Below are 16,134 nucleotides of genomic sequence, written 5' to 3' on the forward strand. Positions count from 1 at the left end.
AACTTTGTTTTTCTAGTCTCCATCTCTTCAATAAAGGCCAGGTACTCATTCAAAGTGTTGGTGCTAAGCTGTAAAAAGGGTGCATGGGATTTTAAATTTTCTCCTTCCCTTGTCACCATCATGATATAAGCATGTCCCGAAGAAGATAATACAGTTTGATTTTTAAAAATGATTACAAATACTACTGCTTGGTTGATGGTTACAAATATAATTCTTTTGCAGACTAGTACACTGGTCTTTACAAATACAACAAAAAATATTTGAAAACTTTCCTTAATGTTTTAATTTTTGTCTTTTATAAGTGAGTGGATAACAGCTTTAGTTTAACATTGATCTTTACTTGACTTTGCAGCATTTTTCTAAGAAAAAAATTGCATTTTATACTTACTTCTCTTTCTTCTAGAACTGAAAATATTTTCCCAGGGAAAATTAAATTCACTGGCCCTTGGTGTTTGAACAATTCAAAATGTACTAGAGAGTAGCAAATCAAAGCAATAGAAGAATCAAAGATGCTCTTTTTAAAAGAGCAATAAAATCTAACCTCCTAGGCAGGATGGACCTTCTTAGGCTCCAATTTATATATATATATAGAGAGAGAGAGAGAGAGAGACAGACAGACAGACCTATATATTAAGAGAAAAATAATTAACTAAGGCAGCCCCATTAAAAGGAGGAAGTGATCTCACATGTGGTTGAATAAAGTGTAAGCTACGTGATGCAGGATATACTTGTACAATGAATAGCTAAAGAGTTTGCTCTCTAATAGGAGAAGGTAGTAATCTATTTAAAGTTTTCAAGAAGAACAACCATGCTACCACATTCCTTAGGTTTGCACACAAATTGAAATCTCTAGTTTATCCCTGTGGCTGATAGCGAAATCAGCATATGAGCCAATAAAACTTGTATTGCCTTATCAAAATACAAAACAAGTTTGATTTCCACAGACTCTTTATTTCTTTCCTTATTTCAGTTCTTAGAAATGTTAAGACCCTTCCTCTCGAAAATTGGATGTTGTAGGAATAGTCCACATTTCAGTCTGGAATTTCATCTACAAATCCCTGGGTAGAATGGGACCCTGGGAGGGAAACAGGACTGATAGAGCAGCTATTGGAACTTCGACTGAGTTTTGGACCTCTTCACAAGTACAGCTGATGAGAGCAAGTCATTTTACGAAGCTTAAAGTAGCCATATAAATGTTTGACATTAACTCATTTTCTAGGTGAACACAGAAAGTCTGAACTGACACCTATCACTTACAGAAGGCTTGTATGCACTGAGATACAGAGGTCTCTAATTTGCAAGGCAGAATAAATTCTAAGATTTTGACAGCTGTAAAGGATCTGGGAGGGAAAGAGAAATTGAGGAAACTGTAACCAAAGGAGCTCCATAAATAAAGCAGATGGTCCCTGGGGAGATTAAATAGTACTGTTTTATCCTAGTAAGAAGGAAGCAATGAAAGAAGAAATTTAGTGCTAACTTAAAGTTAATTAGCTTAGTTAGCTTTAGGCAGTAAAGGTAAGACTTAAACCATTTATGAAGAGATCATTAATATTTTTTTTAATGGAGGTACTAGGGATTGAACCCAGGACCTCATGCATGCTAAGCAGGCGCTCTACCACTGAGTGGTACCCAGCCCAAGATCATTACAATGTGAAGTCAAACAAATGCAATAAAGAAAATATAAACATACAGCCAAAAAGCATGTTAAATTCTTAAGACAGTATTAACTGCAAACCAGAAAGGAGAAAAAAAAAGTGTAACATTCTTCTTAGAGTTCTGCTTTTACAAAAAAAACTAAAATTTTTTCTTTTGTAGCATTTGCTACTTTTAACTACAACAGAATTAAAGGATTATTTCATTTGAAAATAAAGTATATTGGTTAGGAGTATATTTGGCTGCTTATAACAAAAACCAAATTAGGCAAAATAAGTGTCTTGGACAAAATAAACATTTGTTTCTCTCTCACCTAAAGGAAGCCCAGAGGTAGGCAGTCTGAGGCTTGGATGGTGGCTTCTTGAGGTCACCAGAGACCTTTCTGCTCTGCCATTTTCAGTGTGTGGCCTTTACCTCGTGTCCAAGATGGCTGCTGGAGCTCCAGTCATTACATCCACATTCTAGGCAGCAAGTATAAGGGAAGTATGCAGAGGGGTCACCTCTTTTCTTTAAGGAGGAGTCTCAGAAATCCCACACAGAATTTCTGCTTGCAGCTCTGGTTACAGCTCATTGGCAAAGAGTTAGTCACACCACATGCCCACACCTAGCTGCAAGGAAGTCTAGTAAAGGTAGTCTTTGTGCAGATTATGTTGTCTTTCCAAATAAATTTGGGTGTTATTGCTAAGAAAGAAGGATGAAATGGACAATGGAGCAGGCTACCAGCCATCTCTGCTACGCGAAGAAATCTAAAAGATGCCAAGAAAAGGAAGCTGATGGATTTTATGTAGGAGATGTGTCCCTAAGGAATTTTCTTTTCTTTTCTTTCCTTTCCTTTCCTTTCCTTTCCTTTCCTTTCCTTTCCTTTCCTTTCCTTTCCTTTCCTTTCCTTTCCTTTCCTTTCTTTTCTTTTCTATTCTTTTCTTTTCTTTTCTTTTTGACATATAGTCAATTTACAATCCTAAGGAGTTTCTGAAAGTGCATTGTCATCAGTATTATTTGTATATTAAGCCATAATTTGAACACATGAAAGGTATCAGGAACATGCTGGTGAATAATTTTCTGAATTGAAAAACAATTTCTATTTTTAATAATCTATGCCTGGTTTGATTGTTTTTATTAGTCCATATATCTTTACCTTATTAGGTTTACTTAAAAGTGGGTCTGGATGTCTCAACTGGTTTTCTGAAAAATGGCAAAGAACAAAGTGGCCTTCTGATTCTGGCTTGCCTCATACCTTTACCCTCTCCCCAACTACCATGGCTATACCTACTTCTCTCGTCACTCCTCTTTCATTTGGGGCAAGATCAAACTATGTAAAAGGCCACTGGGTTCGGAAAGTGGTGCTTTGAAGTATGTTCCCATTATACGGTGGGAAGGGAAAACACCAGGAACATCCCAGGAATGTCAGCCTTTGAGCAGCTGGTCCAGTTCAGCACATGGAAGATGTACAGACATTGCAGCCATCGCAAGAAAGGTCTAAGCCGAGCAGGGGGAAGTTACTGTGCAGGATAAATGGTCCTCTGATTAACAGAAACTGTCTGTTGATGAGAGAGAGTGTGGGAATACGGCACTATGAAAAGAGGATTAGCTTTCTCCCCCAACGTTATTTCCCCATTATATAAAATTCATAAACTCTCTATATTGAAATAAGTCAAGGAAACAGAATATATCAGAAACTGCTTAACATGTATGATGGGTTCTATTTTATTTATTTCTACCTAGGGAGGGGGTAGAGAAGGAGACTAGGAGAGAGAGAAATTCCAAGAGGTTCCCCCTAACTTCGTATTTCATTGCACAAGACTACTTACAAACTATAATGTAATATTGTAAAATAATAATAATAGTAGCAAAACACATAAGGCGTCAGAGTATTAATTCCCCATTTACTGAGACTTAATGATGATTTTTTAAAGTTACTGAGCTAGGCTTCAAATATGTGAACATCTCTATTAAGAATACTAACCTAAAGGAAGTCCTATGTATCCTTCAAAGCAGTGTATTTTACTGCAAAATTAAGTTAACCATAGTTAAAAGATAATGCTCTTTTGCAGTATCATGTTATTTATCCCATTATTTTGAAATGCTCCACTCTGTAGTCTCATGAATAATAAGCCATAAAAAACAACTTAGTTAATTCATGCCCTCATTCCATCATTCCCAAATGCCTGTATTTACCAGGCAGTGGCTAGAAACTGAGGACTCCATGTCCAGTTTATATCTGTTGGAGGAGAAGGGCAATCAGTAAAGGGATACTGAGGATTGGAGAGTGACAGGTGGAGCTGTGTACATCATACACAGTTGGTTAATAGTATTTCTTTGGTTTTTCTGTGAGAAGAGTCTAAGAACACTTTCTCCTAAATCCTGGCTAGGAGACTGACCTCTGTGTGCCGTGACCTTGCCCTCTGACCTCAAGCCTCTGAGGGGGGTCACCCATGGGAAAACCCAGTGAGATGGGAGCGTGGGAGAAAACTGAGACTGGGGTATTCGTTTCTGCAACTCTGTCACTGCTGGGTCCCTGTGGTTGGCCCGGCCCCCTGACAAGGGCCACGGCTCCTGTAGGTGACCTCTCCTCCCTGTTGCTTCGGCTACTCTGGTTCCAGTACCAGCTGTCCCCCGGCCCCTTCAGGCCTAGAAGTGGTAAGAATTACCCCCACCCACGCCAGCCCCTCACTGCTGGCCGCTGGGCGCTCCGACATCCCTTCACTGATTCGCTTTAATCTTACCCACACCGCCACGAAGCAGCTCGTTTTAGAAGCTCCCCTCAGTTACCCCAGGAGTAGGCCATCTGCTTTCTGCCAGGCCCCTGACTGTTATATTAAGTCTACCTTCTGTGCATGAGCTGTGTTAAAGCATCTTAAACTTCAATTTGATTCTTCCCTTGATTAACGATGCCTTTTGATTAATCAAAGCCCCATTTGGCTTTGGTTCAACATATGGACTGGAGCTCTGTGGATTATTTCTGGATTTAGGAGTTCATTTCGTGTGAATTCCTTTTAAAAGCTATGTGAAAGCACAAAATCCATAGGCAGCCACTAACGTCAAACTTTGAGCTTCACTTAACTTCTGGGGACTCAACTTCTGTAACACTGAGATACTTGCAAACGAAGGGGGATGTGCAGATGACAGGCAGGTGTCCTGCTGACTGGCAGCCTTCGGGCCCATTAAGAGGATTACTGTGGAAGGGAAATGTGCTAGTTAAAGAGATTGTTTGTGTGCTCGCTTCTCCGGCTGTGCTGACTGACATTTCACTAATCTATTTAGCAGATTGAAGTTCCGGAGCAGGGCAAAAGCAGAAAATACCACGTTCAACAAAGCCAGGTCTGTGAGTAAAATTATGTAATGGATATATTGTAATTTTGATAAATCTGCCCGTTCCTCCCTCCCCCCCCCCCCCCGTTAAATAACGAGAGTCATTCTACTTTTAAGAATAAGGCAGAATTCTCTTTCTCAGAAGCTGCTCCATGGAGGCTGGTCCAGTTGGACAACCATCACACAAACATGGTGTTTTTACTGTGGCACCCCGGGGGGCAAGGAGGAATACTTTCGAGTTTTTATATATAGAAAACTTTCAAGAACACAAAACTCTTTAGTGATTTTCTTCTACACTCCATGCATTTTTTGGGGGAAAATCCTCTTTCTAGTTTGTATATTTTAGTTTCATGGACTTTCTACAATGAACTCTATAAAACAGCTTTTATAACATATATATATATATATTTGTAACTTTTATAACAAAGTTTATAAACTACTTTTGCAAGCATTTAGATCTGCTGTGCAGATAACAATAATAGTAAAAATCATAATGAAAAACATTAATAGATACGCATCACCAGGCAGTGTTCTAAGCACTTCTTTGCAGATGAATGTGTTCATCGTGACCTGATCCTGTAAATCAGTTGAGGAAACTGGGGCACAAATTGGTGAGATGACTTGCTTCAGGTTGTAGTTATCAGTGGTAGAGGAAAGCAGGCAGTCTGACTCCAGGGCCATGCCCTTAACTCACTCCTTTCCAGGTTCAAATCCTAGTGTAGGTAAACGAAATAAAGGTGGCCTTTAAGTAGCATTTGAATGGGATTTATTATGGGTCGAGCTCCTGTTACAGGGTCTGATGTGTCTTTTAAGATAGTGTAAGTACAGCATTTATAAGTATGTAAGGTCCTTCCTTGAGTGAATAAGCACAGAGAAAAATTTTAAAAATAGAGTTAAATGCAGAGTTTTCACTCTTACATAACAACAGCATTTCGGACTGCTTACATCAGAGACAGGAGATGGGAACTCCACCACTTACTGTGTGTCTTCCAGCAGATCAAAAAACTAAATGTGTATAAGGAACTCTTGAGGTGCTTATTAAAAGGCAAATTCCTGGGTCTGACCCCAAAGGATGGATTCAGGAGATCAGCCTTTATAGGAAGTACCCCAATGGGAAGTACTGCACCGAGCTTCAATTTCTTTATCTGTAAAATACCGGTAGTAATCTCTCCATCACTTACGTGCATCCATTTCGCTGCAAGGTGATGGCATGGAGCCGTACTTCTCAACCTTGGCTGCATATTGGAATCACCTGGAGAGCTCTACAAATGAAGGATGGCTGGGCTGTCCACCCTAGGATATTCTGATTTAACTGATCTGAGGGGCCTGGCAGAGGAGGTTTTTTTAAAGCTTCCCAGATGGTCTAATGAACAGGCAGGATTGGAACCATTGTCCCTAGAACAGTGATTCTCAGAGGGAGGCCCCTCCACCAGCAGGGTCAGCATCCCTTGGGAACCTACTAGAAATTTAAATCCTCAGCCCCAAACTTACTGGATCTGAAACCCCGGGGATGGGGGCCAGCAATCTGTATTTAGGAAGCCCTCCAAGTGAGTCGGGTGCATGTCTGAGTTTGAGAGCCACAACACAACAGTCAGCAGGGATGAGCAGCAACACTAAAGCAGGCCGACCTCGCTCATGCTCCGGGCAGGGCCAGCATGTCAGAAGGGGGCCTGCTATCCAATTATATTGAATTCCACTTATTTTAGCCAGGCTTTATAGAGAGCTTATCCTGAGCTAGGCACTGTTATAATTGCTTTCCACACCTAACTCATTTAATCCTCATAAAAACCCAGGTATTATTATCATCCTTAGTTTGTAGCCAAGGGAACTGAAAACACAGAAAGGTTAAGTAACTTGCCCAAGGTCACACAGCTAGCAAATGATGGAATTAGTATCCTTACCCAAGTTGTCTTTATTTGTTGTTTAACAAATACAATTTGTTTGTTCCTTTAACCACTCTGCTGTGGGGCCTCTCCATTGAGACAAATCCCTTGTAGAAAAAAAAATTTTTCAGCTGCTCTGCCTGTTGGACTGTCACACATTTATTTCACCAGGGCCCAAGCCCACTCTCCACGGCCCTGTCTTTGGGATTTTATAAACAATGAAAGCCAACTATTCACTCACTGAAGGTCTGTAGCAACCATAACCTCTTAAAGTGTTTTTAAATAGTTGTAATACTTTTTAAATTAAAACTTTGTATTTGTGGGGGACGTACCCTAAAGATTTGGGGTGAAATTAACAATTGAAAGCCACATGTCTTTAAGAGAAGGGGGAAAAGACAAGAGAAGCAGAGTTCAACTGTTGCCTGGAGACAGACATCACAGTGCCTGGAAAGATGCTCTGGACATGCCTACCTCGTCATCTCAGCACTAACAGATGCATACCTACCCCAAAACAAAGCTTCTAAAAACAACCATTGTTTAAACAAATATAACCTTTCTGTTGCCTTTTTTATGTTATTTTAACATTTGATTTTTTTTTTTTTTACTATTATTGCTGCTATGGAAGTTGTTTCCTCTCATATATAATCTCTGATCTCTGTTTACTTTGCAGCAGAAAGCCTGTTCTAGTTTTCTACCAAGAAAAAGCAAGATTAAGATAGTTGAAGTTGACTGTGGTTTTGGGACCATAAAGGAAGATCTTTGAAGAGAAAGTCTGATTTTTAAAAAATGTTCTCAAAGGCCATCTTGACCGTGAAAGAGCTTGGGGGTTGAAAGTAGGCTTCCTGCCACCAACGGAAGAAGTGTGGCCCTTTCTCCTTTTTTTTTTCACATGAAGATGGACTATATGCATCAAGACTACTTCAGAAGTCTGTAAATGTCAAGATTAAAAAGAAACACAAACCAAGGTTATGTAGTCTGTTTTTAATGACTTACAGATGACAAATGGCAAATCTGAATCAATTAGTATGAAGCTCGTTCTTTTTTTTTTCCCCTTCCTAAAATAGATGCTGACCTGGCTTCATGAAGTCGTTTACACTTTCTGATACTGCATGAATGAAAGGCTCAGGATAAAACACCATAAGTGCATTTGGGGTTAAGTTCCGAAGACACGACTCATTAGCAGTGGCTCTAAGAAATGGAATCATTGAAAAAGAAATCTGGACTTCTCTGACCCACCACAGCCCCAGAGCAAGGAGGTGATGACATGCTGATTTGTTTCCTTACCTCATTCTGAGACTATCAATATGGATGTACTCAAAGTGGTACGCTGCCCGGTTCTCTCTCCACTGTCATGGTTGTATTCTGTCCTTAGAATACTGAATTCAGTTCAATAGCCATCATGCTATTTTGAATATTTTTACTTTAGAAAGCAGTGGGGCTCTGTACTCGGCATCAGATACCTTAGCTTTAAAATGTGTATTTTCTCGCTGGACCTTTCCTTATCCAGTTTCAGTTTATCATCATAATGAATAGAATGATATATAGAATTAAGATCGCAATAAGGGAGAGGGACAGAGGAATCAGTATAATTAGATAAAGTGTAATATTCTAATGTTCTTTACTAACTGGGTTGTATAATTAATTATAAATGAATTATAAATATAAAATTATATTATAAATATCAAATGTAGTCTACTGAATATAGAATTCACTGATGAAAATTCTGTGAATGATTTTTTGAAGTGTAGAACTTGCTAAAGACCCATAATATTTATAAAGCAACATCTCTAGCCATAACTTCCAGTGCCATAAAGTTTTATATTTATATTCTAGGCTGTAGTAGGACATTTTTGCAAGAGAAAATCATAAACATCCCAAATCACCCCTGGTGAGTTTATTAATGGATTAGAATGCATTTTCAGATTAAAATGGAAACTTATCCTCTATTTTGCCAAATTAAGAATAGTCAAAGTCTATTTCTTTTTAATAGCAAACGCCTACACTGTGTAAGGGTCTATTGAAGACCTTAGGAATGTGAAGAGAACTTATATTGGGGGTGAGAAGATGCATTTATCAAATTGAACCATATGCAATCAAATTGCTGTTTTGTATGTTAAAATGGTTGAATGTTACATATTTTGTACGTTGCCACTTGATCATAAGAGCAAGTAATCCAAGACAGCATGTAGCAGGTGTCCAGCGTGTAGTGAGGACCTACGTGTCAAAGGAAGTTAAGGAGGGAGGGTGGTCAGGAAGGTCCGAGGGGAAGAGGGACTTTGAAGGAAGAGGAGAGCCAAGTGGAGGCAGCGATGGAGGCACACGCGTAAAAGGAAAGGACAGGCACTGATGGGAGAATGAGGACGGTGTTTGGGAAAGAACAGGTAAACCCACTCTGTGCCAGCAACGTGTTAAGAGGGAAGAGGGATCAGTATACATGCACACACCACTGCAGCGTCCTTGTCAGTAGAGCAATTTATTCCTATCTGAGGCTGGCAAAAATAGATGCATTGAATTTAATAGTCTTTTCCCCCTGAGACACTGAGATGATCATCCAAGTCAGAATGTGAGAAGAAAAATACAGGTGCATTCCACAGTATACACCGTGAAGAATAAAGGAACTGGGAGGGATAGGAAACAAAATTCAAAACTTACTTTGTAAAATGACATATTCGCCAGCAGTTATGCAAGAGAAGAAGCGGGGAGTAGCCCCTCTGGGGGTTACTGGGCCTATCTTTATCTAGAAAGAATTGGGGTTTGAATCACTTCTGGATCAGAGGACTTCGTCGTTGGGTAAAAAGTCTAAACTCCAGTTGCCAGGGTGGCCTTCCCTGCTGCTGGCTCAGAGGGAAGACAGCGAGTGAGACCCCATCACTGCTGGGGGTGATGCCCTCACTCTCGGTGGTGCTGCTGGGGCGGGACCTTCCCCACTGCACAGCCACCCAGCACGGGAGGAGACACCAGCCAGAGCAGGACGTATGAAGGTAGGCAACTGTTGAATTCCATCAAGTAACTCCTAAGTGGCGTGGCGGGGCTTTGGAAATTACCAGCCTATGCTTTAGTCTATAGATTCACTCCTCATATACCTCCAAAAATGGTCCCCACTCAGCCAAACGTCCTCCTGATACATCTGCGTTCACTGACATCACTTCTCCCCACATCTAGACATGCGTGTTTGTTCCTACTGCTGCTCCTAAGCCTAAAATAACCGGCGTAAGCACTCTGCCCACAGGCAAACACACTTGGGCTTGCAAATTTCACAAAAATAATTATGAGAAAAAAGGACAGAGCTGATTAAATTGTGGTTAGGCCCTGAGGGCTGAGCCCCCTTGGGTCCCACGGAAGGGAGCACGCGCAGGCTTCATTTGAAGAGCTGACATGCTTGCCAAAGCCACCAGTATGTGGTGAGCTCACAGCTGCACACAACCCCACGTGCATAATCGGGAAGCACATTTTATGTTAAATATGTACATTAGAAATTACCTTAGAGGGGAGGGTGTAGCTCAAGTGGTAGAATGCATGCTTAGCATGCATGAGGTCCTGGGTTCAATCCCCGGTACCTCCTCCAAAAAACAAATAAATAAGTAAATCTAATTACCTTCCCACTTAAAAAAAAAAAAAAGCCCAGGCTTAGCGTGCACTAGGTCCTGGGTTCAGTCCCGGGACACTTTTCCCTCATGCAGTGTGTGGACTGTGGTCCAGCAGCCAGCAGGCAGGCTGGGTGTGGGTGGCCCATGTGGACTCAGGATTGTGGGGGACAGAGTGGAAAACACTTCTCTCCTTCATGAGGATGGTCTGAATCCTGCCACCAGTGATGCCGGGAAAAAAAGTCAAGAAAAAGTTAGGTACATTTTGCTGGCTCATTCACCCCAAAATAAGACATGCTGAGTTAACTCAGAAAAAGTATGACAAACTAAATCCCTTTTACGTGGCTTTTAATGAAGTCCTATAACTGTGCCCCCCCCACTTTATTGAGGTATAATTGTACTTATAAGTTGCTCTGTAATAGCTATTTGTTAGTATTCTTAAGAAGTCAGTCATTTGTATAACAAATTTCCAGATAAGAAAAATAAGTGAGAGCTATAGAAAAAAATACATGGTGGGCTTGGGTCTAGCCCTAGCCCATGTACTTTTTTTGTAGGGCAAAGTCTTTAGCTAACCACATGGGCTTTGCTTGTGTAATGTCTTGGAAAAGATTAGACATTCAGTTGATTTAAAGGCACTGACCCTAGTGATTTTGCATTGCTCCTGCACTAAATGTGGTTTCTCTCCCGGAAATGTGGGAACACGGAGTTGGCTGCACTTCCTAATGGGTTTTCCATCTGTCCACAAGAGCACATATTTGATGGGGTCTGCGGTACAGCAGTTGTCTGGGGTGGAGGCGCTCGGAACAGCAGGCTGAAAAGTGTGAGCCGGCTTTGCTGTGTACGTGCGCGCTCTTATTCTCACTAGCAACTGGTTCCTGCAGAATTTCTGGGGCGCTCCAATCCTCTGTATGGGGTCCAGTGTGCAGAGGAAGAGATGACGTCAGTCTGCTGCTTCTGGGTCTCAATCAAAGGAAAGTCAGAACAAAAATGATGGGTAAGACATGTGAATGGCAGTTATTAAACATAGATGCTGTGAAAGTCAACAACTTGGAGACAAGTTCTATTCAAAAATCAATCAATGGCAGAGGTGATCTCCAGATTTTGCTTTACAATAGCTGGTGGAGCATCATGCTTTCCAGAAGTACTGGGCCAACAGGTACACCTCCTTAAGCTCAGAGGGAGAGTGGTTCCACTCCCACTACTTGTATCGCATTGTGTTAGGGAAGAACGTAGAAAGATTGTACATCAGAGTGTATTTTCATGTACTGACTGAACACACACCACAAAAACCTAAGATTTTTACAGGTCACTGGATTCATACCCATTATGTATGTATTTGTCTTTTGTCATCAACTGTGGGTTGTTTGTGTCATAGATCTTCTTTTTACCCCTTTTTTCTTACATCTCTTTTCCCTTTTCATTTGTCAAAATTAAAACAGGTGACGTGCAGTCTGGCGACCACAATGAAGACAGGCTGAGATCTTGGGCAGAGAACTCACTGAAGAAAAAACCCTAAAACCTTACTGCCTTAATGCAAACCCCCTTACCTGGGACTTTCTTTCTGAAATCCTGTTAGATGTTTAACAAAACAAAAACAAACACAAAAAGTAACTAGCTTCATTTGTTTTTTTAATGTACTTTGTGAGCTTGGAAGATAGACATGTAAAATACATTTTTCAGGTTTTTACAAAATAAGATCATTTGTAAGTCTTTTCTCACTCTGCCTTTAAAAAAAAGTGCATAGGCTAAGATCAATTTGCATAACTTATCCTACCTTTTATTTTTCCTATAAAAATGTCAGAAGTTACCTTTCTTGTCAATCACAAGTATAAGGTCAAAAGATGCTTTAGTCCAGTTGTATTTGCAGAAAATAATTGTCAGAATAGCCTCGGACTTTATCCTGACCTTGAGCATCACAATTTTGTAAAGGTGGAAATGAAACCACAGGATAGGTGTTTTGTGAGGAAAAGAGTGGAATTGAGGCAAGTTCTGATCAAGCTCACTTCCTGGAGTTTATTTCAAGACTAAGAAGATGTGCTTTGCTTCTGTTTGATCGCCAGGAGTTTGTTTTGAGTCTAAGACGAGGGTTAAGATCCCTCTAAGCCTAAAATTTCAGTTCAGTTTGAGCCCCTGGGGTGAGCTAAGTGCCATTCTAGGGTTGAAATGGATGCTTTACCAACACAGATGGCTAGAATCTTCTAAACTGGACAAGGAAGACATCCCAGAGCCTTTTGGGATCAGGATGAGCCCTTCCTTAGCATTTCTTTGCCCAGATGTAACAAACCCATGCCCTCTGGGGTGGGAGGGGGAGGGTATAGCTCTGTGGTAGAGCACATGCTTAGCATGCACGTGATCCTGAGTTCAATCTCCAGTATTTCCATTAAAAATAGATAGTAAATAAACCTAACCCCCCAATAAATAAATTTTTAAAATGCCACTTTAAAACATAAAAATTTGAAAAGAAAATAGAAACAAGTAAGCACTCTAAAGTATTTCAAGAAAATGGTAGAAAAATTCCATGCATCATTTCTGACTTCCCTTCCTGGGCTAAGAGTCTCTGAGTGGCCTGTGTAGCATCATTAGGCATGATGGTGGAGTACAAAAATGACCCCTCTGGCTTGAATTCTGAGCTTCTCCTTTTAGCTAGTAATGTGAGTGTAAGCAATTAGCCTAACTACATGGCCCTTAGTTTTCTTACCTGCAAAATTAGTTGTAAGATCCTATATGTGTACTGGATTTTTTTTTATCCACTTGGTTAAGTTGGGAACTATGTTTCCCAGTGTCCCCTCTCCTGTATGGTTTCAGTTTAAAATGAGCAGAGAGGACTTTCTATGAGATCCGGGAGACAGAGCAAGGCAGTAGCCGTTACCTTCTGACTGTCTTTTCACAATCAGATACAGTGACGTGGAAAGGCCAGTTCCTGGCAGTTTCCAGCTTGTCCTTGTCCCCCTCCACTCCAAACCCAGCTCTTCTTGCCTCCTGGCCCTGCTGACCCACAGAGCCTCAGACCCACCACCAGATACTTGGTGGGGACTCAGAGCAGTGGCTGGTTGCACAGAGGCAATGGATCCTCAAGATCCCCCTTCATGTTCCCACTTCAGTGGGACCCAAACCCTGCTTGGCTTCCCAGAATCCTCAGGCAGACTAGTTTGTGACTTTTTATCTGATCCTCCAAAACCTCCTTCCAAACCTTCACTTCCAGGACTCCTCCCCCAGCTGTGTGAGATGGAATGCCTGTAATAAATCCATTATCCCAGAACACAGCTGTTCCGCTTCCCTGACTGAACCCACATCTCACCAGTCACATTTAAAGGCTTTGCAAAGCAATGTGTTTGCTTAAACCTTTGCAAAAGGTATTTGCTTGCTAATGATCAGTTACTTTACTTTTGGAAGGGAAGGTTAATTGGGGCCAGGCATTATATACTTGCCCATCACATACATTATATCTTCTGATGCGTGTGTGAAAATCTGTGTGGTTCTCCCGTGTGTGGGTAATTGCAAAGTAAAACAACAAGGCGGTTTTCAGCCAGCAGCTAAGCTCTTTTCTTCTTCCCAGGGGTCTAGCTGTTATCTCACTAACTCCAGAAATTCAAGGAGACCTAAGATGTTTACTTTGCAATTAAGAAAGGAAGAGATCTCTTTCTGAAAGACTTGCTTGAATACTTCATTTGTAATTGTGGTAGTTGCTGAAGGAAAATGCCCTCCTAGGTTTCCATTTTTCTCCCCTTAGTTTTGCAAATACAATGCCTGGCACAAATACAAACTTCATTTTTCCCCCCAGTGGTTCAGATGTTTAAACTGTCAGAGAACTGAAATGAGTCTAACTCTGGTGCAGAAAGATATATGCTACTTGTCTCTAATCCTGTGACTTGCTGATTCAATGATTATGCCTTGAGAACTCCCAGTGTTGTTAAAAACACCTGATTCCCCGTGGCGGGTTGTGAGAAACTGGGAGGGGCGGGAGAGGGGGAGCCACGCTTTCTGGGAGCATATCTCCCTCTAGTGGTCATGCGTTGGTACTACAAAAAACAGAATGCCTTCCGGAAAATAGATCTCAAAACCAAGAAATGCCTTTTCCTTTGCAGATACGCGTGTTTTTGAACATCTCTCCCTTCCAAGACATTTCTTTTCTACAGAGACAACTGGTTAAACTGGGATGGTTGCTGTATCACTTTGAGTATCTTCTGATAAATGTTCTATTACAAAGGTTTTTTTACTTTAAAAAAAATTGAGATATAGTCGATGTACAATATTATATATGTTACAGGTGTACAACACAGTTATTCACAATTCTTAAAGGTTATGCTCCACTTATAGCTATTATAAAATATGGGCTCTATTCCCCATGTTGTACAGTATATTCTTGTAGCTTATTTTAACAATGCTTTTGAAAGCCTTTTCTGCATTTCCTAAAACTGAATAGGAATGTATAATCAATATGGCCCAAACCCTTCTTTTCTCTAAACAGAAGAAAACCTCCTAACAGAAAATCCTTCTGCAAGCAAATACTTTCTGTCATCCCTTCACTCTTTACTCTGTGGCTGCATCTGACTCAGTTGCTCGCAACCCCAGCTGCACGTTAGAACACTCTGAGCAGCTTTTAAAAATATGGGTGCCAGGCTGTACTTCCAAACACTTCTGACTTGGTCTTGGCTAGCGTGTTGGCCCTTTTAAGCTCCTGTGGTGACTGTAAGGTGCTGCCAGGGCTGAGAACTGCTAAGCTAATTCTCTTGACTACTGACAATGTGTCCCTCCTTGCGGCAGGGCTGACAGTTTGATGGTAGGAACACAGCTCAGCCACACTGACCTTCTGACATAACCATTTCCAGGTCACTCATACTGTCCCCTCTGTCTGAAACACTCCTCTTGTTCATTGTATAATTAACTCCTCATCCTTTGCATCTCAGTTAAACGTCACTTATTCAGAGGCACCACTGCCCTTCCATCTAAATTAGGCCCCGTACCATCTGCCCTCATATAACATCCCTCCTCTTTTCCTTTGTAACACTCATCAGTTGTAATTATAGGTATTCCTCTCCGTTGAAACTCTCACAATCAGCACTCAGGACTAACTAGCTTTTGGTAATAAGGAAGAAAAGGTAGATTTAGCTGAAGGAAATGGAGTTTAAGCTTCACGGCACTTGTGGTGGGCTGAGTAACATTCCCCCTACAGGTGTCCTCATCCCCAGAATCTGTGACTGTTTACCTAAAAAGGGCTTTGCAGATGTGACTAAAGATCTTAACCTGGAGAGATTGTTCTGGGTTTTCCAGATATGCCCAACATAATTCCAGGGTACTTATCAGGAGGCAGGAGGGTCAAAGATAGAAAAGATGCAAGGTTAGAAGCAGAGATCAGAGAGGAGAAAAGATGCCACACTGCTGGGTTTGAACCTGGAGGAAGGGGCCACGAGCCACGGGCTGTAGGAGGCTTCTAGAAGCTGGAGAAGACAGGGAACTGGGTTCTCCTTAGAGCCTCTAGAAGGAAATTCAGAACTGCCTACACTCTAATTTTAGCCCAGTGACTGATTTTTACTTCTGACCTCCTGAAATGTAACAAGATGAATTAGTGTTGCTTCAAGTCATTACGTCTGTGGTGATTTGTTACAATAACAATTAGGAACTAATATGGCTCTGCCTTGTACAGGCCCCTTCCAAGACCCTGCAAGGGACCTTGGAAGTATGTTCACGTGGTCAAATGTTTCTGC

At 41.1% G+C, this 16,134-nt stretch overlaps 1 protein-coding gene across 3 annotated transcripts in view; it reads left to right on the top strand.

The window, feature by feature from the left end:
* SNX31 (sorting nexin 31) overlaps positions 1 to 8,566 on the top strand; it is a 53,975-nt gene extending 45,409 nt beyond the window's left edge. For 2 of the 3 annotated variants that reach the window (XM_010981889.3, XM_064476924.1), the window contains 2 exons: positions 4,915 to 4,971; positions 7,516 to 8,566. In XM_010981889.3, coding sequence (XP_010980191.1) covers positions 4,915 to 4,971; positions 7,516 to 7,608 — 150 coding nt within the window. In that variant the 3' untranslated portion in view covers positions 7,609 to 8,566. The remainder of the gene's footprint in view (positions 1 to 4,914; positions 4,972 to 7,515) is intronic. The other variant, XM_031439394.2, reaches the window with a different exon arrangement.
* The last annotated feature ends 7,568 nt before the right edge of the window (positions 8,567 to 16,134 follow it).

The sequence above is a fragment of the Camelus dromedarius genome, chromosome 20 (genome assembly GCF_036321535.1).
Source record: "Camelus dromedarius isolate mCamDro1 chromosome 20, mCamDro1.pat, whole genome shotgun sequence".
NCBI classification, from domain to species: domain Eukaryota; kingdom Metazoa; phylum Chordata; class Mammalia; order Artiodactyla; family Camelidae; genus Camelus; species Camelus dromedarius.